Source organism: Lutjanus erythropterus, chromosome 13, assembly GCF_056507025.1.
Source record: "Lutjanus erythropterus isolate fLutEry1 chromosome 13, fLutEry1.hap2, whole genome shotgun sequence".
NCBI lineage: Eukaryota > Metazoa > Chordata > Actinopteri > Lutjaniformes > Lutjanidae > Lutjanus > Lutjanus erythropterus.
In genome coordinates, this window is record NC_139329.1 from 28,004,884 (window position 1) to 28,030,444 (window position 25,561).

The 25,561-nt window shown below is 41.1% G+C and overlaps 1 protein-coding gene across 1 annotated transcript in view; it reads left to right on the forward strand.

The window, feature by feature from the left end:
• ptprq (protein tyrosine phosphatase receptor type Q) overlaps positions 1 to 25,561 on the forward strand; it is a 55,500-nt gene that overhangs the window by 10,760 nt on the left and 19,179 nt on the right. The window contains exons 15-44 of the mRNA XM_084734113.1: positions 245 to 342; positions 795 to 963; positions 2,026 to 2,286; positions 2,426 to 2,586; positions 5,688 to 5,799; positions 6,372 to 6,480; positions 7,407 to 7,521; positions 9,318 to 9,387; positions 9,483 to 9,682; positions 9,852 to 10,080; positions 10,194 to 10,322; positions 10,423 to 10,569; positions 10,809 to 10,972; positions 11,854 to 12,352; positions 12,467 to 12,628; positions 13,172 to 13,351; positions 13,444 to 13,551; positions 14,417 to 14,698; positions 14,799 to 15,080; positions 15,499 to 15,619; positions 15,703 to 15,857; positions 15,988 to 16,133; positions 16,989 to 17,160; positions 19,069 to 19,389; positions 20,663 to 20,938; positions 21,633 to 21,784; positions 22,083 to 22,224; positions 23,774 to 24,049; positions 24,362 to 24,733; positions 25,005 to 25,114. Coding sequence (XP_084590239.1) covers positions 245 to 342; positions 795 to 963; positions 2,026 to 2,286; positions 2,426 to 2,586; positions 5,688 to 5,799; positions 6,372 to 6,480; positions 7,407 to 7,521; positions 9,318 to 9,387; positions 9,483 to 9,682; positions 9,852 to 10,080; positions 10,194 to 10,322; positions 10,423 to 10,569; positions 10,809 to 10,972; positions 11,854 to 12,352; positions 12,467 to 12,628; positions 13,172 to 13,351; positions 13,444 to 13,551; positions 14,417 to 14,698; positions 14,799 to 15,080; positions 15,499 to 15,619; positions 15,703 to 15,857; positions 15,988 to 16,133; positions 16,989 to 17,160; positions 19,069 to 19,389; positions 20,663 to 20,938; positions 21,633 to 21,784; positions 22,083 to 22,224; positions 23,774 to 24,049; positions 24,362 to 24,733; positions 25,005 to 25,114 — 5,720 coding nt within the window. The remainder of the gene's footprint in view (positions 1 to 244; positions 343 to 794; positions 964 to 2,025; positions 2,287 to 2,425; positions 2,587 to 5,687; positions 5,800 to 6,371; positions 6,481 to 7,406; positions 7,522 to 9,317; positions 9,388 to 9,482; positions 9,683 to 9,851; positions 10,081 to 10,193; positions 10,323 to 10,422; positions 10,570 to 10,808; positions 10,973 to 11,853; positions 12,353 to 12,466; positions 12,629 to 13,171; positions 13,352 to 13,443; positions 13,552 to 14,416; positions 14,699 to 14,798; positions 15,081 to 15,498; positions 15,620 to 15,702; positions 15,858 to 15,987; positions 16,134 to 16,988; positions 17,161 to 19,068; positions 19,390 to 20,662; positions 20,939 to 21,632; positions 21,785 to 22,082; positions 22,225 to 23,773; positions 24,050 to 24,361; positions 24,734 to 25,004; positions 25,115 to 25,561) is intronic.

Below are 25,561 nucleotides of genomic sequence, written 5' to 3' on the forward strand. Positions count from 1 at the left end.
ATAACACATTATGAATAATTATCATAATGCTGATTATTTTTTAATAAAATTATTTTAGAAATGGTTCACATTAAAGTCAAGGTACAAATTTATGTTTTGATCTCAGTACTTCTTCGCCTCCCAGAATAGAAGTAATTAAAAAGTTCACTTTACACCTGTGTTCACATGTGTAAGACTCAGCATGACGGATGATGATTAAGTGTCAGCACATGGTGTCACACACTAATGGGAATCTTGTCTCCAGTCCCAGTGGTGCCGCAGGAAGTGGCTCTTTCAGAGCAGGTAGTGACGTCTGTCTTTGTTACCTGGGGACCACCACCAGGAGAGGTGGAGGGGTACAAGGTAAGACTTGTATACTGCTGTGCCTGTCCAGTTCCGAGTGTAACTTCCAGACAGATGTGCATAATGGTGTATGTCTTTGCCATTTGTGTTACACATGCATTGCTCAAAATTATGTTTTTTGTCAAGGGTAAATGAGGCCACTTGCGTCAGATTCCACACTCACCTGTTGGTTACTTAGCAACCGTTGCCAGCACACCACAGATTCAGTTACCGACTGTTAAAAGATGTATGACCTCCGTAAAGCCATGTCCAGGAAGAATGACCATGCACATTACATCCACGCCCAGTACAAACCCACATTAATGGAAATAAATGAGAGACACCGGTAGATAAATAGATAGATAGACAGGATTGATGAAGCAAAAAATGTGCGCAGTCAGTTTTCAAAGCTTAAGCTGGGTTTTGCAAAACCCCTGAAAAGAACTCTAAAATTTTCTTTTTGTTTTTCTCAGCTTGTTTTTGGCCTGCTGTCCGTGAACAGGAAATCGTGGATTGAGGTGCTTGTCCGGGGCACAAGTTATGAGATCAAGGATTTGATCCCGGGGGCAGACTACAGTGTCAGCATTCGGAGTGTGCTGGGCTCAGACACCAGTCAGGCAGTCCACAGAGAGTTCAGCACACGTAAGAGACAATCACACACACACAAAAACACACAAGCTTAAACTCTGTACAGTCTGTCAGAATACAAAAACCTGTTGGTGATTCTTTAGTTAGGTCATTATACCCTCATCACGTTCTTTAATGCATTATTACATACTTGTAATGTGTTATAAACTGCTTAAAGCACTGTATGATCATAGTTAGAAGCACTGATAGTTTCTCAATTCCTGGAGCCTTCGGGATCATCATTATAATATTTAATCTCACAGACACATCGCAGTCTAGCCAAGAAAGCCTAATAATGCTGTTTGACATAACCTCAGACAATGCCACATACATAAAAAAAAAAAGTCAGCCCAAAGGCATTTATTAGTTTCTGACTCCGGGAAAGTAGGAAAAACAACACAAATCCCTCAATGTTATGGTATCTGAACTATCTCTTTAATCAAATCACACACACACACGGGTTATTCTAACTGAGCTCCTTATGATAACTGCCCACCTCCCACTTTGAAAACCTCTGCATTATAACAATAATCATGGCACATTATAATGCATTTTATAATGTCATAAGGTCAAGTATCATAATAACTCGAAATTCTACAGCTATAATTACACAATGCTATAAGTATGTTTATAATGCATTATAGATATGGCCATTTGGGCTTGGCTATATGGATTATAAATAATATTGAATTATTTTTAGGCTACTCCACATTATGCAATATATATCTTGATGTACACATAAATTAACATACCACAGATTCTCAAATAGTGCAAAAATGTGACAGTGTTATAGAATATGATGCAATGCTGTAGATTAAAACACCCAACAGTGTGTTAAGTAGTTAGGGCTCGGTGATATGGACATTGGCGCTTTGACTAAATATTAACACAATGAGATTTCTGATAAATAACGATTAGTAATGCGGGTAAAGGCAAATAATAGAACAGCTAGAACAGTCTGGTACATTCAACAAATTACTTTACTGTAATGCAGCCTTTAAAACCAGAAAAAGACAACACTTATGGCCTAAATAATACAAACTATAGGGTGTAAAATTGTAAAAATTTGTTTTCCAGGTCCAGCAGGTTTATGCGCCCTTCGTTTAGCCAACATGAACTCATCCTCTGTCTCTGTGAGCTGGGACGGTGCATTTGGAGAGTTTGACTTCCACAGAGTCACTGTGGCCAACGCCTCAGTCACCAACACACTCACCATACCCAAGGATGAGCGGGTTGTCGTGGTTACAGGGTTGACGGATGGCTGCAGCTACAATGTGAGTGCTGAGAGAGTGAGAGGGGTGACAGCAGGGAGCGCCGCCTTTCTGACTGTAACCACAGGTAGACGATAGCTCGAGGGCCGCGGCCGGTCAACACCCCATTATTATCACCTGCCCCGATCACCTCGTCATTAATTTACTGAAACTTTCTCCACCTCCACCTCTCTGACTCTGTTTCTTCCTTCCCTGTCCTTCATGAGTGCCCGCCCGTGTACGAGGAGTGCGTGTCGTGAATGTGTCGGCACGTGCGTTCGCGCTGCGTTGGGAGCAGGCGGCGGGGTGTGTGGATCGTTACCAGGTGAACCTGCAACCAAACCAGGGAGTAGTCACAGTGCAGCCTGCACGTGATGGATACATTCAGGTACACACACATGCTGAATGAAACACACACTGCTTATGTAGTATCAGGGGTGCTCTGAGTTTACACTTTTTTCATCTAATAATCTCACTGTAGATGTTTTGACAACAAGACAGCGCAGTTCACCTGAATACATTACATGCAGTGTTATTATGAGCATTAGACTTTAAGCTGAGTTATGATATTGAGAGGCTCTGTCTTCCTCCCATCGCTCATAGTGCATAGCTGTCATTGTTATTTTCTGACTGATGTAGTTGTCCTTTTTACGCCCAGTGCTCTTAAGTAGTAAATGTAGTTGTGTCCATTGGTGTGTTGGTTTTAAAATGTCTTGTGGTCAGATGCATTGAGGCAAGAGAAAGCAGTTATGCCTTTGACCAGTGAAAAAACTTGGTCTAAAGTCAATGGAGCAGTATTTCTGTGCTATTTAAAGGACACATTATTCACATAGTGAGAGGCGCCTACACAACAGGAATCAGTACGTCACACACAGTCGAAGTTCATTCAGTAACATTTAGGGTAAAGCAGCTGTATAGATCCTTACTTCCATTCGAACTATCTAACAAGTCATTTCCTCTGGAGACTTTACTCTGCCCTGTCAAGCTTATAACTACAGTTTTTAGTTTTACCACTTGAATATTAATGATATTTGCTACATCTCTTACTGTGTTGTATTGGTCTGAGTGTTTTCTTAATGATTTTCTTTCAGTAATTTGAAACATTTCCTTATGTTCAGTAATGTCACAGCTGTCATGTTGCTGTTCCTTGTGCCTAAATGCCCACACTTTCTCTCTTAATGGGAGAGGTGCTTTACAATATTTCACCAGCTTGCAACCCATCTGCTATCAATCGTAAGGGTAATTTTTATGACCCGTGAATTAACCGCAGTGTCTGTGGTTTCAACTGCAGTACGTGCATCTGGTTAGCTTCTCAAACTTGCCAAATACGCCATTTAAACGACAATGGGCCAGGAATGGAAGATTAAGCTCTGATTGGTTTAATTCATGTTTTGCACAAAACACACCTATGATTGATTAAAAGACTACATACAACCTTGTTGTGCCTTGCGCCTTACTTTGCACCCAAATTATGCGCCATTTAAAAGTGGAGTTGGAGACCCTAAATGCACTTTAGACTATAGATCATCTAAATAGTGCCCTGAACGTACATTCTACCCACATACACAAACATAAATGTCTTTATCTCTCCTCCTATTCAACAAAGTCCCACCCCATACCGGCTCTTCCCGACTGCCAGGTGTCAGATACCCCCCAAAATGTAACCTTACACACCACACACACACACACACACAGCACACAGAGCACAGAGTTGAGTAATAGATCTCATTATTTATTGAGTTGGCCTCATGAGCTCAACCCTGAATCATTCATTTGCTTAAGCAGCTCTCCCTAGAGAGAGAGAGAGAGAGAGAGAGACCAGAGGGAGAATGTTAGCCTCGTGCTAATGAAAGGACCCACTGCCCTCTGTGGATAGCCGCTAAAAATTTGGAGTACCTCAAGATCAAGACCTGTTAATATCCAAAGCCTGGACAACTAAACCCTGTGACCTTTACTCATGCTACTAACCAGCTTCTAGACCTGGAATTATTCCTGCTCAGCTCAGTGGATTACCTGTAGACCACAGCTAACGATTGTGCACTAACACTGGATGCAGCTCTGCCGGTGAGGCCTCTAACCTGCAGGGTCTAAACTAAAGCTAACTCTGTTACCCAGCATGGCCTTCTACTCACTCATCCTGCTGCTCACACTCTACTTGGGACAGGTACACTCACAGGTAAGAAGTCAGCACTCGATATCTGGCATTGCTGCGTGCATAGAGGATTAATATAACACTCACAGACTATTAGACTGTTCTTGTATCTACGTATTTGCAGCTGCATAAAATCCAACAGTAAGAAGGACATGCGCACATATGCGGGAAAAAAAAAGTTTGGCATATTTCTGGGAGGGAACATAAGGTATTATTGTCACACATTGCCATCCAGCATATTGATGTCACAGGTGCGACACACACCGAAGCAAAATTACTGCAACACAGGCAGCACTGTTTTTCTGTCACACAGACACAAACTAACATATTAAGATACAAACAAGTGCGAGCAGAATCTGAAACAAGCTGTCATCCTTTCACAACCACCCACCTTCATATTGATACAGATGGCTGAGAGCCAGGAGGTTATTATAGATTTTTACAAAGTAATTTAGACGTATTCTTGTTTCAATTTGCAGAGATATTTAAGAGGAATTCTGTATTTTTCTAATGTAGATACGAAAGATTATGGAGTAGGCCAGCTAACTTGAAAGTAATTTATTGAAATTATTTTTCACCTTTCCTAAAATTATTTAGTTCCATCTTCACAGTTATGCTGCTTTTCTTTGTCTTATGTGATAGTAAACAGAATATCTGTGGGTGTTGGTCTGCAGTAAAAAATGACATTTGACAAAACAAGCAATGGAAAGATGTCAACTTTGCCTTTGGTAAATTGACATTTTCTCCATCTTCTTACACCTTTCATATATTTATCATGACAGTAACCAACAAGCCACAAAAAACTGACTTTACAGGTCACATCCCCGCTTTTTTCGTATATCAAACGTATTTTAACATTATTAAAATTTGTTTAACAAAAACCTTCGGAACATAAGAAGTGCTGCTGAGGTACTTCAGCTGTAAGGTACAACTACGTGTCGCAGGTGCAGATGCCCACCTAAATATTTTGAACATTAGCATTTGTACCCCCCAATAAAAAGATGAAAGTAGTAGAGGACTTTTATTTTGATGAGCCACTTGCCTGAGCCTCACAGCATTATAGTCCATGATATTTTTGATTGTCACCTGGTCCCTCAATTTTCTGTTTTCATGTATAGAACAATTTTCACAATAACTTGAGTCAGTGAAGGCATAAGTTGGTGCATTAATCACCAGAATGCAGGAAATTCTATGTTTTTTGCTCAGGAATTCCTGAGGGAGGACCCCTGCTTATTATGTGTCCCCCCAAAACACAAAAACTAAGTGCATTACAATACATTACTGATGATGTTATGTGCGTGTCGTGACAAGGTGTCTGTGTTTTGCTGTTTTCACAGGCCGATGTGGTGAATGTCAGTCCGGGGACACAGTACACTGTAACAGTCACAGCTGCTTCCTCCTCCAACATCAGCCCTGGAGTCAGCCGCATGATCAATACTAATGAGAGCGGTGAGACGTTCGCGCACTGTTTGTTGATGTTTGGATGTTTTGATGGTTTTGTTTTCGGGTGTTAAAGTGCAGCCAGGTTCTCGTCTGCCCTCTGCTGTTTAATTAAGTCCCTGTGTAGCACATGTACACACATTCACACTGAGGGAAAGGAATTAGTACAGTAGGTGTGTGTGTGTGTTTCTGTGTGTGTGTAGTGGGGTATACTCCCTTCCCTGTTTAATTCCTCTTAGGTAACTTAAGCCCGAGCTTTTGAACCGCAGGATGAATGGGTCTGCAGTGAATGTCAGTGAAATGCCACTGCTGTGTGAGGCCTTATTCATCAGAGTTCAGCCTAAAACACACTCACGCAGGCTCACACACACACTTGGAGGATCATTCCCCCACAGACAACAACGCTATTCTTCAGATGACTCTGGTACTGTGTTCCTTTGAGTTCTGATAAAGAGACGTTATTTATCAAAATATTGATGTTAGACTTTCTACTGTATCGATGGTACTGAACGCACAGCAGATAGAGGACAGACTCTTTCCTTCTCTTCTCTCATTCACACACTTCCCTTCTTATCCTTCAGTTGCTGGTCCACCTTTAGCTCTAGAAGGAGAGGCTGTGGGTTCGAATGGTATTCTGCTCTCCTGGGTCATGCCACCCGATGCCAACAACATTGACGGATACGTCATCAGGTAATTCTTGTCATCCTGGAAAACTGTGATTCAGGATTTATTTTGGTCTACTTGTGTGGGTCCACACAGGTTATGGGTCTCAAGTTACACTTCAGTTGAACTTTACTGTCTTAAAAGACAACAAAGTTGCAGTTACAAGTTGCTGAGTCATTGTGAGATCATGGAAATATCAAAAATATAAAAGACCAAATGTACAACTGTCAAATGTTGCACACACTGAGGCGTGTATTTCTCAGTCTATGAGAATGACTCCATGGATGTACAATTCTCAGAGGTGGATAAAGTATTCAGATCCCTTACCTGAGTAAAAGTGGTAATACTGCAAATTAAAAATACTTCATTACAAGTTTAAATCCTGTGTCCAAAATTTTACTTAAGTGAAGATATTTAAGTATTATCAGCAAAATGTATATATTCTTACAGAGACAAAGTCCTGAAAACCTAATTTTGGACAGTAAAGTAAGATTTTTTAAACTTGTTTTTAATTTGAATTAACTTTAAAAAAGTTATACGAATGAGTTTCTGTTTCATAAAACAAGAAAGAATAAAGCATGTTAGAAAAAGGATTTTAGAAAACAAAACAAGTTGACATATTCCTTCCTACTCCAGTTCTTACAGATTAGGAAATTAATACCTTAAAGGCTTAATTCTAATCTAAAATGACCTTATAAGATTTCTGTCACTGGACAATGGCATCAGGTTTAGGCAGCTAACTCTTTGTTTTGCATGAAGTAGGGGTAGAGGTATCATAAAATGAAAATAGTCAAATAAACTACAAGTGGCTCAATTAAAACTACAGTACTTGAGTAAAGTGTTGAATAGAAAGTAAATCTTTTTGTTGAGTCCTTCATCCAGCCCCATACTGTCCATAAACTTATAATGTGAGTTGGGAGATGACGATCTTAAAGACTGATTTCCTCCTGTAGGTACAAGGAGGTGTGTCCCTACCCCGACCCCGCCTTCACACAGGTGACCAAGTACCTGGACATACCAGAGACCCTGCTCACTGACTTCACCTCAGGTTCGACATACCACATTGAGGTAGGATACATACTTGAAGATTAAAAACAGAAAAAAATCATCATTACAGTGTGGCTGATACAGGTTTGCTTTGGTGAACTCAAAAACATAACTAACTTAGCCAAACAATTAAACTTTTATGCATCAAAAAAGCTTTACTAAAGGGGTGATTCACATACAGGACCAAATTCCATGGATTTTAACATTGAATATTGTGAATTAATTATTTATTCTTATTAAATGCACATCCAAGCACCAGTTGTCTTTACAACAGACATCATGTATGGTCATGTGGATGTGGCTACCTAACACAGATCCCACAGGTCCAGACTATTCTCCTGATCTGGCTGTATGCTGGAAATTGATCCTGATTGCATTATTAATCAGGTAAACAGATCTATGGATCAGGCTTGGCTCTTTCCACTGTCTGTTGTCACTGAGCTTGAATGTGATCGTGCTTATTAGTTTTCAGAATTCATTAACCCGCAATGACCTTCATACAAATGGACTCTGAGAGACCGACACACATCGTGTTCGTACCCGCACAAACTGTACTGTACGTGTGTGTGTGTGTGTGTGTGTAAGCATGTCTGTGCATGTATCATATTACTACATCCCACCTGTGAGTGTGTTGGCCCACTAAGCTGAGCTCATGAGCAACTTCTTTCTCCTGCTTTGGCCCATATGTCTGGCAAGCTAAGAAAGTAGAAAGTTATCATACCTCTTGTAAGCTGCAACAAGTCTTTTTGTCTTTTATTTACTCCTTACAGGTTTTATCTGTTTTTGTTAAAAGCAAAAACATCTCCCATGTTCTGTCTTGCCTGAAGATAGTGAAAATTATGGAAGAAATTATGGAAGAAAAATTAAGCTGTAAACAAGTGGAATTAACTTCTTATCCCATTGCCAGATTTGCTTCTTGTTTTAGGTATAGGCAGCTAAATATGAGACTAGGACTGCAACCAATGATTATTTGTTGTTTGGTCCATAAAATAGCAGAAAACTATGAAAAAAATCTTCCCAAAGCCCATGGTGACATCTTCAAATATCTTGTTTTTTTCTCCATAACTCAAAGATATTCACTTTACTGAAGAAACCAGAAAATATTCACACTTGAGAAGCTGAGATCAAAGACTTTGGATATTTTTCTTAAAAAAGAATTCCAAACAATTAATTGATAATCGGAGTAGTTAGTGGTTCATTTAATAGTTCACAACTAATCGATTAATTAGCTAATCAAACTGTCATTTGATTTTCTAAAAGTATTGGCATTTAGAAATATCTTTAAAGCCAGATAGAAAAAAAATGAAAATGCTTGGTGGCTATGCTAAAAGAAAGTTTTTTCCTCTTAATTGATAGGCTGACATTTTTGTGAAATATTTAGTGTCTTTCACAGAGCTTCAGTATGATGTAAAATGCTTTAAGATAAATTTTTTGAGGCGGCATTCATTATTGTCCTTCTAGATAAATTCCCCATTAGCCTGATTATCAGACTTAGGCTGTCATTTCATTTCCATAACTTATTTTTCATTCATTTTAATTTATTCTCTATGATTCTTTGAGCAAATCAAACATGCAGGCAGCAATGCAGAGGCTGAGATGTGTTTACATACTGTTTACATACGTGATGTATAATGTTATGTCATTGCTGTTCATGTTGTTGTTTCTGGGATCACTGAATCACCTCTAACAGAGTGTCGTTCCAGTTGTGATCATTGCGTGAGATTAGCGTCTAATCGGGATCTGATGACTGACCTATTGACAGGAACATGAATTAATCATTGTAAGTACCAAACCTACCTCTCTCTCTGTGCCTTTAGGTAGCAGCAATATCTCCAGCTGGAATAGGAGCCTTCAGTAAATCTTTATACATAAAGACTGCTGAGTCACGTGAGTATTCAGGCACATACACTAACACTAATTGTGTATGTACAGTATTGTATGTATGGATGTATGTACATATATTTGTGTTGTATTCCCTGCAGCCCCTGGCCTTGTGACCAACTTAACGGCGTTTGCTCAGAACCACACCTTCGTCGTGGTTACCTGGTTCCTGCCACACCGCATCAACGGCCTCATCACAAAGTTTGCTGTCAAGGCAAAGCACGCTCGTACGGGACAAACAGTCCGCATGCTGGAGGTCAACGCAGAGGACATCATGACCATAGCGCTGCCTCACTGCAATGTACTGCATTGTTCCACCTTTTGTCTTCTTAACTTGACTGTTATTGCGAGATGTTCTTTTTCTGTCAGGATTATAGATACTACCAGGACATAAGGCCGAGCATCTGCACGGCATAAAGTTTGAACATTTTTTTTAATACTTTATGTCCTTTATGATTTTGTATGTATAGGATGCAGCGGATATCCTGTCCCGTGCAACCCTTAGTCCCTTGGAGATAACAGCATCGTCTCCACCCATCACCCTCTCTGCCGTGCCCCCTGCAGCCTCCTGGAGTGTGCCCATATCAGTAGGAGTCGATCAACTACGACCTTACACCGCCTATCTGTTCGAAGTGTCTGCCTTCACCTCTGATGGAGAAGGACAGATAGCCTCCACTATGGTCCGTATGCCAGAATCAGGTGTGTAAAAAAGAAGCAGATGCCATAGTTTTTTGGTTTTTTTTTGTTTTTTGTTTTTTTTAGATCATACAGTCTTTACTGCAAGTTTGAAGACAATTATTTCTGTGTTTCAGCCCCAGAGGACCCGCCACAAAACTTCTCTATAATAAACACAACGTCTCGGTCAATCTCAGTGTCCTGGAATTCTCCCGACATAATCACGGGAAAGTTCACCTATGTCCTCTACCTTTATGGACCTACAGGTTATTAACTATTAACTCTTGAACACCCTCACATGCATGTCACAGGCTCAGACCCTTAAGCTGATATAAAGCCATACATTTTTTTTTGTCCTCCTGTCAGGATATTTGTACGAGAACAGCACAGGAGACATGCGATTTGCTTTCACTGGTTTGACCCCCTACACGAGGTACACAGTGGCCGTCCGAGCCAAAGCTGCTGGAGAAGTGGGTCCAGCAGCAGAGGATGATGTAATCACACTAGCTGAAGGTGAGGAGAGCAGCAGTCATCTCTTCTTGCATTTAGATGAATATAAGGGCTGCAACTGATAAATACTTTATCATTTTGCCTGTTAAAGATCAGAAAATAATGAAAGGCTATTTGGCGCTTTGCTGATTATTTACTCTAGAAATGCTGTCACTTTAATTTTAAAGCTACTGTGACTACATGTGAATGTGTGTTTGCTTCTTTATATGTCTGTGTGTCTATTTGTGTGTTTGCACGAGTAGCACCTAGTGCAGTGCAGGATTTGGTAGCAGTAGCTGAGGATTCAGTTTCAATCCTTGTGAGCTGGAAAAGCCCCGCCCAGCCCAACGGCATGATCACCCAGTACAGACTGCAGGTTCTGGTTGATGAGGTTCTGCTGCAGGACATCACTCTCACTTCAGAGGTGGTAAGACAGATGTTGCTCCTCTGTATAGCCGCTGTAAATGTATTGAAGAGAAGTGGTTCCATGGCCTGGTGAAGACAACTTTTTACAGTGTAAACTCTTTACAGTGTCATGGGAGGGACATAATATCATGAACACCGGTACAATCTATTAGAATCGCCCTTTGAGAAAACCTGTGTGAAGCCACAAAACTATTTTACAGAGGCATTGATTATACTCCTCTTAATTTTAATTCTGTTTCATCAGGGTTTTCAATATGATGCAATCCAATACAAAGAATTTGAAGGACGGTTAAGGTGCGCGAGAGACAACGAGTTATCCTGTGCAAGTTATTATTATGCGCTCAAGAGAGGTTCAAGGTGCACAAGAGAGAGAATAAGTTAAATGAGACAGGGTTTTTTTCATGTGTGCAAGAGTTGAAGAACTGTTAAGTTCTTGTGAAGGGTATTGCAGCTGAACCTGAGCCATGATGAAGTGCTTCTGTTTACTCATTCTAATTCTAGGCCTATTTTACAAGTTGTATTGCAATGATTGCAGCAGTATTTCACTGAAATTAAAACCTGTGTACGGTGGTTGAAACAAAATTTAATAGAGAGCTAGAAAACTAGCAGCTCATGAATGGAGATCAGCGGCAGTAACCTGGATGTAATCTGCCTTATACCATGACTGAATCGCTCTCTTCTTGCAGCAGATGATATGTAGAAAATTAACTTTTTTTATGAGGTCCCATGCCAGGAAATGTTCTACCATGTAAAATATGCAAACCTAAATAACAAGTGAAAAAATACAAATAATAACCTGTATTACTTTGCACTTTATTTAGTTCAATCTTGTAATTCTGTAACTAGTGCGAGAGGAATCCTAACATTTTTTTCTTCCTTCAGAATTCAACAGATTTGGACGAAGATGAGACTCTTCCCCCTGATGTCCATAACAATCGACGTAAGAGAACCGCTGAGCTCAGTCTGGTCACGTCACCGTCAACTTTCACAGCCACTATTTCAGATCGCACACTGCCCACTAGTATGACTGCTTTCAGCCCCACTCACTCCACTGACCAAATCACAAACACCGATGCTCAAGCACCTGCTGACTCCACGGTCACTGACGAGCCCAGCATCAGTTACGCTCCGGCTTCACACTCTAACAGCACAAGCGCTCAGTCTACTGACTCCGCAGTCTCTGGGACCTCTGCCTTTTCTCCTACCTCTGTGCCACCTGCCACGCTTCCACCCTGGCTGACAAAGCAATCAGATGCGCGGGATATGACCTCAAATTCCTCTCCCTTGGCCATGACCCCAGGCCAGCTACGCCTGTCCACACATGATGCGTCAATTACAGGACAGTTTTCGACACGCAGTGCTACCGCTTCTGGTACCACAGGTGGGAGAGTATAACCATAGATGCCCCTTCAAAGATTTTTATCTGTTCCAGTGCTTAAATCCTGTGTGTGTATGCAGTCGTGTGTATCCATCTGTGTCTGCATGCGTGTTGCAGGTGTAACAGTGAGAGAGGAGGTGGTGGATGTTTTGTCTGAGGAGTTGTCTTACCTGGTGTCTGATCTGAATCCCTTCACCGATTACACGTTCAGGGTCACTGCTTCCACAACTGTGGGAGAGGGTCCTGCAACAGATATCACTGAGAAGACCAGGGAGCAGGGTGGGTGTTCACATGTGATTTAAAATAATCATTAGTGGTGTTGTATGAAGCACTTATTGGTGTATGAGCTACAGTAGATGACGATCATCATGCCCCCAATTTTGAGAAGCAGAGAGGGGCAGCAGAATGCAAACAAGTGACTGGATCATGGTAGTGGTATTCCAGCAACTTCCATGTTCTGTGAGGTAAAATTGCTGATTTTCCTTGGAGAGAGCGATGATTAGGATTATACGTAAAACAGTGGTTTCTGATTTCCCATCAGAAAAGGCTGTCTGACAGCAAGGTAAAGCTGTGAAAATATTCTAAATAGAGCATAAACATAAACCGATGCTGACTTTTTTAAAGGTGCTAAAATACATTGTTAGTGACCATGGCCACAGCAGGTCATTTCTACACTTCCATGCTGGTACTGCTGTCTGCTTCTCCAAATTGCTGACCCTTGAACACCAGAAACCAAAGAAAAAAGTTATGATAAAGCCTTTCAAAGATGCAACATATTTAAAAATGTCCCAAATGACATCTTGTACTATCTGTGTTATGCAGTGCCCAGCTCAGTGCTCGAAGTGTCCTATCAAAACATAAGTTCCACCTCCATACTAGTGAACTGGGTCCCACCACTCAACCCCAATGGACGGATTACACATTATACTGTCTATGGTCTCAAACTACACAGTAATCAGGCCCTGAAGTGGGTTACTAACGACACCAACATATTAATAACAGGTAGAGTAATTATCTTTTCTATGCAGCTCTATGCAGTTATTATAATCATTATATTACAGGTCTGTTGATAAATATCCTCCTCTACTGTATAGATCTGGACAAATACACTGGTTATAAGCTGCGTGTAGCTGCGTCTACAGCTGTGGGAGAGAGCTCTCTGTCCGAGGAAGATGACATCTTTGTTATCACCTTGGAGGATGGTACGTGCTGAATACAAACTGTATACAAAAAAAAGATAATGACCGTTTGACTAAATGAAATACAAAGCATGTACTGTTGTTTCACCTTGTTGAGGGATCAGTTTTCTTTAAATTTGGATCCTGTTTCCCAATGATTTGTGTCTAAATTACTAGTGGAGACAACAATTTTTGAAATTGGCAGCCTCGGGTTATGATTATAATTATTAAGTGTCTGACAACATTATGGAAATAATCTTATTTAAAGTGTAAGATATGTTTTAGTTCACCAGAAACAGCCGTTTCACTGCTCTGTAAACAGCTGTAATTTTAACATTGCCACCTTGATTCAGATTCGACAGAAACAAAATAAAACTCACCAAAAACATCTTGGATCCTCTCTCCACTGCTCCAGCAACCAACAGTTCTGGCTTGGTTGAAATTAACTTTTTATTCATTCAAGAGAGGAGCGAGACATCAGAGAAATAACAGGGAGAGACGGCATGTACAACCATAATATTTTCATATCCACCTTGTTAAAAGAAGTTTTTTTTGACCAACCAACCAAGTTGTTTGTGGTGAGTTTTATTTTGTTTCTGTTGAGTGTGAATGACGATGATGATGTAAAAATTACAGGTTTGCAAACAGAGTCTGGTTTGGCAAGAACAAACAGCTTTTTTCAGTTAAACAAAACTCATCTTAGTCTTTAACAAAAGATATATCTCTGTATCAGTCCTCTCCATAATCCTATCAGACACATTTAATAACAATCTGGGCCTGCCAGTGTTATAAATTACAGTTTTAAATATGAAACAGTTTTTGCTAATTTATCAAATTTACTCTGTTTATTCACACTGGGATTTATTTTTCTTGTCCATCCCATCCACAGAGCCTGATTCACCTCCTGTGAACCTCGCTGTGGATGACACCAGCCCCTCCACCGTCACGTTGACCTGGTCTGCACCAGAGAAAGCCAATGGGGTGATCCAGCGCTACGAGGTCCTGTATGAGAACGAATCCTTCTCTGCAGTGATGAACACATCCTCTAACAGAGTTACTCTGATCAACCTGAAGCCCTTCACCTACTACAACGTGTCTGTGAGGGCGTACACACGTTACGGCTATGGCAACCAAACGTCAGACACTTTATACCTGCTGTCTGGAGAGGATGGTGTGTTCATGAATGCACACACATATGAAATCCTGTACTAACAACAACAGCAGCTGCTCATATTTCAGTAAAAGTGCATTATCTTGTGTTCTCTCTCCAGTCCCAGGCAGTCCTCCGTATGGCGTCGCTTTTGAGTCGGTCAGCCCCAGCGAGGTGAACGTGACCTGGCAGCCTCCTCTGTTGCCTAACGGCATCATTACCCACTACAGCCTCGAGCTCTGGAACTCCACTCACAACCTGAACCTCACCACCCCCACCAACTACCTCCACATCACACATCTGAGGAAGTATGCACAGTACCGCGTCATGGTGCAAGCGCACACTCGTGTCGGGCCCGGAAACTACAGCAGCGAGCCGCTCAACATCACCACGCTGGAGGATGGTGAGAGGGAGGGGCGGGGGAGAAAGAGGAAAGGGGGAGGGTTTGTTTTTTGTTCCAGCACCATTACATCATGACTGAGTTCGAAGGGCATCTGATTAAATCTGACCTTCCTCTCGTCTTTTCCTCCTCAGTTACATCTCTCTGTTTCAGCTCATGCTAATGATGTTACATCACAGGTATTTGATGCCACGTGATGCTCATCAGGACTGAGAAGCACAAGCAGTCATTACAACTAACCAGTTTTTCATTTCAGGCAGCATTCTGTTCCTCGTGGCATGTTCCTGTGGGGTCATTTGAGGCTCTTATTTGGCTGGTGTAAATATATTTTTAAAGAATTCTCATCAGTTCAGGTTCTGTATCAACAGGCCATACTTCTGTTTGTGTGATGTTACTGGAAAGTCTTTCTCCTGCATCTCAGCTCCAGACACACCTCCTCAGTTCCTCCACGCCAGGAAGTTGTCAGACTATGAGGTAGAGTTGTCATGGCAACCGCCACTTGAAGCCAATTCAGACATACTCTACTACACTGTTAGAGTTTGGTGAGTTTCTTAATTCTCTCTGTCGGTCTGTTTGACTGTCTGTTAAAAAAAGTTGCAACACAACTGGTTTCTCTGTGCGTCAGGAATGAAACGACTGAGCTGTGGCAGAATGTAACAGGGACGTCGGTGGTCATTAATGTCGACTCAGAGAGTCGCTACAATGCCTCTGTCTCCAGCTGGACCAGACTGGGAGATGGAGGAGTGCTGATCTACATCAGCTTTACCACCACTGATGCAGGTGCTGGATAATTGTTAAAGATTTTTTTTGACACATAACTTTATGATTGTCACATACAAAATATTTCTTTACCATGGATTTGTATGAAGATTGTGTAAATATCCTTCTTATCTTTGCTCCCTGACTTCAGAACCATTTGACCCCCCGCAGAATGTGACTTTTGTGAATGTGACTGCCTCCTCTGTCACCTTGCTGTGGCACCCACCCACTGAACCCAATGGAATAATCGTACACTACACTGTTTACTACTCCGATAACAACACTGTGACCAAGCAGGTGAGACACACTGTATATATGAGATACACACAGATTATACATTAAAGCTGCACTAATCAATATTTTAATGTCAAAGTTGGGTCAAACGACTATGTGTGATGTGAAAGGTGTCACTTGCAGTGACAAACCCCCAGAGAACTCTGCAGTTCTTCTCAGATTGACCAAACATTTTAGCATCTTTCAGCTCATTGTTTTTGGTTTTCTTGCCCACAACTTTCCTGCCTGTTTTGCTGCTGCTCTCATTAGCCTCGTTCTTTGAGAGAGACAAGTCTGCAAGGAGACAGTGGCAAAAATTTCACCTCTTGTTCCCAGATTCATTTAGCCTTCTGTTTTTTTTTTTTTTTTCTTACTGCAAAGTTGCACTATGTCAATCTCCGTTTTGTTTACATCGGCTTCCCTGTGAGATTATGTGAGATTTCTGCTCCCTCTGGCGTGATATCTTGTAGTGTGTGATGCATCATTATTTTCAAATCTTGTAGTGTGTGCATGTTTGAGACAAGTGGGAGGAAAATCTGTTAAGTATGTGTTATACAAACCAATTAAAAAATTGGTGAAGACTTTAAAACTCCTGTAGTCTAACACATTCGCCATATCAACTATATGATGTGATATTATGTTACAGTTGTGTTCAGCTTGCTCTGCTGCACCCAGGTGGCCAAATAATCAACACTGCTTTAATGAAAAAAAACTGAAAGAATGAGTGGAGGAACATAAAAAATGCAGAAGTTTGGTGGACCAAGACATTTAAAGTTGGCTTTTCTTTTCACTTTTCATTTTATGGGTGACAAACGACATTGTTCTTGTAGAGATGCTTGTTTCAGTGTGTAAAAGTAGAATTTTGTTTTTCCTCCATAGAATGTTCCCGTTTCAGACCTACCTGCCCCTGCCTCTCCTGATTCATTCCTGTCCTACACCCTGACTCGGCTGATTGGAGGCACAAACTACACCCTGTGGATGACCTCCAGCACTGTGCAGGGGGACGGAGGGGTCCAGAGCGAACCAATAACGCTGTTCTTACCGGAGGACGGTCAGTCAGACACACACACTAACATAATCTCACATATATCATTATAAACTAATGAAAGAGAATAGACATAAACATAAAAAGCTACGCATGACAGCAGATAATTATTACATGTGATCATTCAGTGTCTCACTGGAGGTGTAGAAGTCTGCACACTTTTTCCAGTGCTCTTCAACTTCAAAATAAAATTACATAAAAACTCTGCAATTGAAGATGTAACTTTCAGCCTGTTCGTTAAAGGAGACAACAGTTGATCTGGCAAACTGGCTCTATTTCTGTCCGCCTGTGATACTGTGTCTTATTGAAGACAGCCAGTTTGTGCTTCCTTTTACTAAGCACGACGAAAGTTGTTAGGGATTAAAAAACTGACAGAGAGTTCAGAACCGTTTACGATATGATGACACGGAGAAAAAAGACAAATCCTGACGTGCTTTGAGAAAGTTCATGCTGTGCTCGTGCTACAATTGCACTGTTGCCATGGAAACCAACATTTGCATACAGTTTATAGCTATACTTTGTCTTTGTGATATCCTGAAGACAGTAAAGTGTACATAAAGCTGGATCTCTTTGTTTTTATGTGATTTTGGGAAAAATGGTGCAGACTTTGTCACACACGCAGTGCAGATTTGTATGTTTTTTCTTGTCAACATTTTTGCTTGTGAAGTATTCTCTGTCTCTGGATGATTACTGCTCATACTGACTCTGTATCTCTCGCCTGTGCTCTAGCCGCTCCACTCTCAGCACAAGCACCGGACCTCCAGGGCACCTTGTCTCTCCTGTACAGCCAAGCCCAGCAGGGGCTCACTCCCCTGGGCTCAGACCCCCACACATACCTGGCCCCTCACATCCACTCATTCATCTTATGGATTTCTCAAGTTTTTATCTCCCCTTTCCCCTTCATCTCCCCCTTTTTTCTGCTCTGTGTACCATGAGTTATTTTCAGATGGGCTAAAACGATGAACAGGATGAGTATTTTCTCCTCAACTCCCCTTTTTCCCTTCAGTGTGCCAGTTTATCTCCTAAATGCCCCCGTATGTCTCTGAATAATTTTATAGGATGTTGTTTCTGTGTCTTGTCTGTTTTACTTTGCTGTGTTTCTGTGTTGCTAAAGTCATGTTCTGCCATATTGTTCTACTTGATGTGCTGCTGTTGATTTTGTCAATTACAACAATGCCGCCAATGATTATGACAGTGCTTGTGACAGATGATGATAATGATTATGATGACTGCTGCGCTGTTCATTTTCCCTCAAGCGTCAGAGTGTATGTGGTTGATTGATGCCCTAATTTACTGCCTCATAGTATAGTAAACTCACATCAAAAGGCTTACGGTTCTCAACCACAGCTGTCACTGGTAGTTAATAGGGACTCACCCAAATCTGAATATTTTATTCAGGAAAGCACAAATAATGGGATGGAAATGGATACTTCTTCTACCCAAAGTTGCTCATTATTATTAGTAGGCGAAAACATCAGCTTCATGGTTACCTCAGCATAGTTAAAAAAAAGTTGCATCTACCTTAATCAATCCCGGATTTAATGCACCACATGCCGATTATTATAAATATTGTATTCTGGTGGAGTTAAGACAGTTTATAAAAAAAATAGTTAAAAAATAAAAAAGGAGAGCGTTAGATGAAAAGAAATATATGGATGCAATATACTTCATTATATGTCCATATTAAATCATTTTGATGCTCTGTAGGCCCAACAATTACAGTGCCAATGAATATTAGGTTAGAAAATACAACACTGACTGATTTAATGTGACCGCTGGTATAAACCACTCCCACCTCTAGTCTTTTATCTGACTACAGATACAGAGACAGGTTAATTTTGTTGCTCGAACACATGCAGATACAGATAAAATGAATAGCAATAGTGACATTATTCTTTTTGTCTCCCTCTTCAGTGCCAAGTGACTCGGTCCGAAACCTGACCGCTCAGATCTTCAGCTCCACAGCCATCATCATCAGCTGGGACCCTCCCCTGGAACCAAACGGACGTCCCTTCTACCTGCTCACCTTACAGGAGGCTGGCGTCCCCTCAAACATGTCCAGCCACGGGACTCCAGCTGTGAACAAGACCATCAAGCATACCACAACTGACAATGTCTTCCTGTTCACCAAACTCAAGAAGTACTTCCCTTATGTGTTGACTGTTACCCCGGCAACCGGTGCCGGTCCTGCCTACAACCATACCAGCACAATGTACCTGAGAACGGATGATGATAGTGAGTTTATCTACACTGGACTCCCTAAAAACTCACTTGGAGGTGGTGCCTTACCTCCTGAGTCACATAGTGTGCCTGATGCATGTTCTCATTGCCTTGTGTTGGATCGTGCTTTACAAAGACATGAGAAATAATATATTGCATCAAGTAGAATTGATATTGTTAAAATGACAAGTGAGGAATGAATTACTAAAAGACAACAAAAACAAGTAAAGTAAGAACAGAAGAATAACCCATTCAAGAGAAAGCAATTCTGTAGAAGAGTGTTTTAAAGAGAGATTTAAAGGAATAAACAGAGCAAGCCTGCCTGTTCTCCTCTGACAGGTTGTTAAAGTGTCGTGGGGCCCCGACTCCTAAAGCTCTGTCTCCACTGGCTTTTTTGGCTTTGACCTTGGAATTACTAGCAGAACTCTGCTGCAGGATCCTTAGCTGCATTTAGGCTCATAAGGGGTTAGTAAATCAATGATATAATCAGGGGCCGATCCCAAAAGTGCTTTAAAAGTAATCATTAAAAGTTTTAAATCAATTCTACAACATCGAGGTAACCAGTATAGATATACTAAAATAGGAGCTACGTGGACTATTCCACTGGATCTTGTAAGTAGTCTTGCAGCAGCAGCATTTTGGATTAGTTGATGTTTGGAGAGGTTGTATTGAATAGACAGGAAAACAGCGAGTTACAGTAATCAATGTAGCATGGATGACAGCTTCCACAACTGACTTCACCTTTTGATTAAAATGAAATTTATCATCAGAGATAAATGACGTTCACCTGACTGTTGATAAATTCTCAAACTGACCATCAAAATGTTCTACTGGGAATATATACAACTAAATAGTGCTCCTATGGCAGTACTAACTAAAAGTACATTGATATTTATATAGTCTAAATTATGTCCAACAACAAAAATCTACTCAGATGAGGGATCTGTGTTCTGATATCAATGTAAGCTAGTATGTCGCATCAACAGATGCTTTGTCCAAACAGGCTCACAGCGCAGACTGTCAGGTTTGCATAAATGTGAGATTAAATACAAATTAAAGGAAAAAAATGAACAGTATATTCTTATGTATTAATTTTTGACGTGCATTAAATAAACCAAGCTCGTATTTTATGGGTGTACTCTGAGCGCGGGCTGAGATGGACTGCTGAAGCATGCACTGCCACATCCTGCTAAACCACGCTATCTGAGTGAAGTTTTTAGAGAGTCCCTTACACATATATTCACTTATGGAGATTATTACTGACGTGTGTTTGTGTATTTCTCTTTAGTTCCTAGTTCTGCTCCACTGCTGGTGTCCACCAGGAATCTGTCATCGTCCTCTATCGCAGTGGTCTGGCAGCGCCCTCTCGAGGCTAACGGGGAGATAACAGAGTATACCCTCTCTCTGTTCGGCCCAGGGGGCTCCAACACAATGCAAACTCCCAACAATTCATTCATCCTCACCAACCTACTTCCATACACAGCTTACAACCTCACTGTAACGGCTGCAACACGCAAAGGCTCTGGGCCTTATCTGCTGCTGCAGCTGCACACTGATGAAGGAGGTTCGTTTGAATGCCGTTTAACCTTTTCTACTCCATCCCTCTCTACCATACACTTATTTTTTTCATTTTAGAGGGTCTTTAGGGGAAGATAGCAAGTCAACAGTATATCCCACTTAGAAGTGGAATACATCGCAACAGTTTTTCAGAAAATGAAATCAGGCATTTTCAGATGCAACAATTCCGAAAAAGGTCTGCAAGATCCTGAAGTGCAAGTTAAAACACCACGACCTTGAGGACTTGGCATCAGAAACTTTTGACATTTTGGATATTTCTGCACGAATTTTTGTCCAAAACTGCATGAGGTTAACATAAAGTGGGCATGTCTGTAAAGGGGAGAATCTTGGGTCCCAATACAACCCATTTTCATTCAGACATCTCGAGGTGAAAAGTCAAAGGACTCATTTCAAAACTGCCAAATTTTGCCATAATTCAGCCAGAATTTGAAGTGCTATTTAGCCAACTTTCAGAAAAACTAGCATGATGTGGATGATACCAGTGGTTTCCTTAGATCTTTTAGTTTCATATGATGCTAGTGTTCACTCTAGCTTTAAATCTGGACGTCCCCCTAGAGCTGAGGAGGTCAAATTTTCTCTATGATCATAACGAGATGGTATTTGTTTGTGAAACTCTGGGCGTATATGTACTGTCTGTTTCAGTCTATCCTCCTCTCTATCCGTCTCACTGTGTGTTTCAGGCCCCATGTCGCCTCCCCGTAACCTGACGATATACAACCACACCGCTGTCTCCGTATGGCTGAGCTGGGAGCCTCCTCTGGAGCCAAATGGAGTGGTGATACAGTACGGTTTCAGGATCCGGGACCTCATCACACACACCGTCACACACAGGGTACCGTTAATTTCACACACCATGAGCTGTTCCACAATAACAACAGCACACACACACACACACACACACACACACACACACACACACACACACACACACAATATACACACTGTCACACAGACCATAGCTCTAATTTCACACTCCAGATCCCACTCAGTGGTTACATTATATCTTCACACACATGCACATATGTGTGCTGATACAATAAGATCCACTCCAATAATCCAGATTGGATAATTTTATCTCTATCTATGTGTCAGTTATGTGTGTGTGTTTGTTTGTGTGTGCACAAATACAGAATTCCTCTGGTCCATCAACCACTGAGTATCTATCAGGCTTCAGGCCTCACAGCTCCTATGAGATCAGTGTTTACAGTTTCACCAGAGTGGGCCATGGGAATCAGTTCAGCACCCCTGTGACCTTCACCACTAACGAGTCAGGTAAAGCACACACACACACACACACACACACACCGTCTACGCAAGGGATGCAAAACAGACTTAGGTTACGATGAACCTGCTTTCAAGGAAAGCATACAACATAAAAACATGCAAGAATCACTCAAACATTATAAATAAATGAACAAACTAGAAGGTCACTCAGAGAAAGTGCAGACCTCCACCAAGGCCAATAATCTAGTCTTCTATGAAATGCAAATCTGTAAGCACAAATTTCACAGTCAGTTATTGCTTGTTCTTGTTAAAGGAGAAATTTGTAATGTATTTTCTGTACTAAATCATAAAATGACCATGATATGTCATCAGAGATTAAGGAACATGTTAAAATAAAGTACTGGCTTTGCCAACAACAATGCCACCATGTTGTCCTCGGAAATTTCCATTGTGGGCTGGAATAACTGTTCTTATTTGCCCGTTTTTATGTTCATTAGAGTTCAAATTAATGCAGAATGGTCACAGAGCGAGTATGTTGTGAGTGAGTGAGTTGTAATGAGTCATAAGAAATCATCCATAGTCTTTTAGAAGGAGTAGGTGTTTATAACAGTTAAATTGAGCAATATGTTAATGGATCTGTCAGGCACTAAGGCAGACGCTCCAGAGACTGTATTTTCATAGCAGTTGGCTTTTGTTTTCAGGATAACAGGTTTAGCTTGACGCTGAAAGACAAATTACAGTTCTAGACAGCTGATCAACTTACAATGTAGGACTCGTTATCACTTGTTATTGTCCAATTATAGCATTGGGCTCCTTTTGCTGTCCTGTTTAGTGTCCCTGCAGCTTGTAGCAACCTGTCTGAGCTGCAAGTCTGGGGAGGAGGGGTTGGGGGGAAACGACTTGCTGCAAGTATAGTTTGAATATTAAATAGGGATTCAACCTATTTAATATGCCACTTATGGTTCCAACTTGCTATGTGGACTGCAGTACTAATTTTTGTAGGCTTGGCACTTATCCATTTTTCCTTTAAGCATTGAGTTTGAAATTTATTCTTTAATATCTGTGGTGGAGTTTACTGGATTTTAAGATGTATGACATTTATTCCAAGAAGGCCGATGCCCTACCTCACAATGTCAACAAAAGTGAAAAATAATTTGTGCATCCACCCCACGATTCGGATCTGTTCTTCATGATACAATGCGACGCCCTTTGACTTAGTATGATGAAGGTAGTAGTTTTTCTGACCTACCAACAAATGGAAAAACAAGCAACACTAAAAATGTCCTTTGCGGATGTAATAAAAGTGGTCAGGATTGTTAGGGAAATTTCAGTAAAGCTGATTTGTTTTGCTTCCACAATAAATATGTAGCAGGATTTCTGTTTCTATACATTTGCACATTGTAGTTAGAGTTCTGTGTAAAGACTATGAGTGTAGCAACCTTTTTCTGGCATATGTGATAAAATAAATTGAAAAATGATGAAAGGTAAATACTGAAATTGAATTTGGTTCTTTCCTCTCAGAGCAGACAGTGAGGAATGCTAAATAAAGTAAATGTGAGTGTAACAACATCTCTGTCTGACGTCTCTGTCTCTGCAGTGTCCGACGCTGTGGCGAACCTGTCTTGCTCAGGCGTGAGCTGGGACTCAGTTCAGCTTTCCTGGGAGCTTCCAGCCAACCCTAATGGGCAGATCATTTTTTATGAGATAATATTGGAGGTTGACTCGCAGTCCTACGCACATCAGGCTCACACACCAGAGTACACAGTGACTGGGCTGTCACCAGACCAGGAGTATGCACTCACTGTGGCCGCAGTGAACTCTGCGGGACCCGGAGACAGAGTGAACTGTACTGCTTCAACTCTCTCTGAATCAGGTAGTCAGTCTTATTGTAGAGTAGCAGTCTGGCTGCTAATATACAGTGAAGCAGAACTAACAGTACACTAATAAGATGTAACAAGTCATACTTTGTGTCAAATTGCACAAAAACTAGAAATGTTCATTATAAGACAGTATAAGACCCTTTATTTGACCCTTATTAGAAGGTTATTCAGGACACATTGCAATAGAACAAGTTATTTCTAGTTTTTTGTGAAATTTAATACATAGTACAGCTTGTCTTATTAGTGTACTGTAAAATAAAGTGTCTCTGAATATTTACTTATATCTTCTTTGTCTCCTTTAACAGTCCCAGCTGCCCCTCGCTTCCTCACAATCTCTCAGGTCACACCTAGCAATGTGACACTTCAGTGGGCTCCGCCGCTCTCCATCCCAGGCCTGCTGAAAGAGTACCACATCATTGCACAGCTGCTTTCCACTGTTTGTGAACCAAACATACTGACTACTGCGCAGCCAGCCCCAGAGGACAAACCGACCTCGGGCTGCGTGGACTCTAATGCCACAGCGTCGGTGAACGCTTCGGACAGCGCGGGAGAGAACTACAGCATCACGCTCCAATCCCTGGCTAAATACAGATACTACCGATTCAAAGTGGCTGCTGTGACCAACGCTGGAGTCGGAGAATATACACACTGGAGCTATGCACGCACGCTGGCTGGAAGTACGAACATCACAGTAATGATATGACCTTTTTGTGTTGCCAGGGGAGCTGGCAGTTAGTGTATCTGACCTCCTCCTGGTGGTACTAATGCATGAAGAGAAGTTTTCAATATATTCATTCTGTTTATGGAAGAAAAATGAGAGAGGAACATTATTTTTAAAGTCAAATTAAATCTTATTATCTTTGATAAATAAGTTTTAAATTGGAACTATTTATTTAGTATGAGTACCACAACATAAGCTGTCTGTGTATCTATCGTCCCCTCCCTCAGACCCCGACGCTCCTCCCCGTGATCTGAATGTGACCCCCACCTCCACCGGCCTTCGCATTGAATGGGACGCTCCAGCTGTTCTCTCTGGACCGACTTCGTATTTAGTGGAGGCAAGGGCCACTTCACTGACTTTCATTTTTAACGGCCTTTCACACTTTAAGGTTGTAAAAAGTCCTCTTTAAAAATAGATATTATTTTGTATGAAGAGTTTACATAAATAGTAAGGTTTTGTACAGAGAGGGAAAAAAAGCCGCACAACCACACTGAGAGGTGAAAGACAGAAAGATACAGCGATGCCTCTGAGCAACAGTTAAATAAGAACATAAGAAATAATGAGAAAATTTAAAATAGCAACAGTGTTTCAGTGTCAAGTACACAATAATGGCAATAACAAGGTGGAATTAATAACCATGTTGCTTTAGAAAAGCTGTTCTTAAAACCTCAAAATAGAAATGGAAGGCAAGTTTCTAGCACTGTTCTATCTGTGATCCATTATTGAAAGACAGAAGAAAGACATCAATATAACAGGTGATTATGAACTATTCACTGGTTTTGTA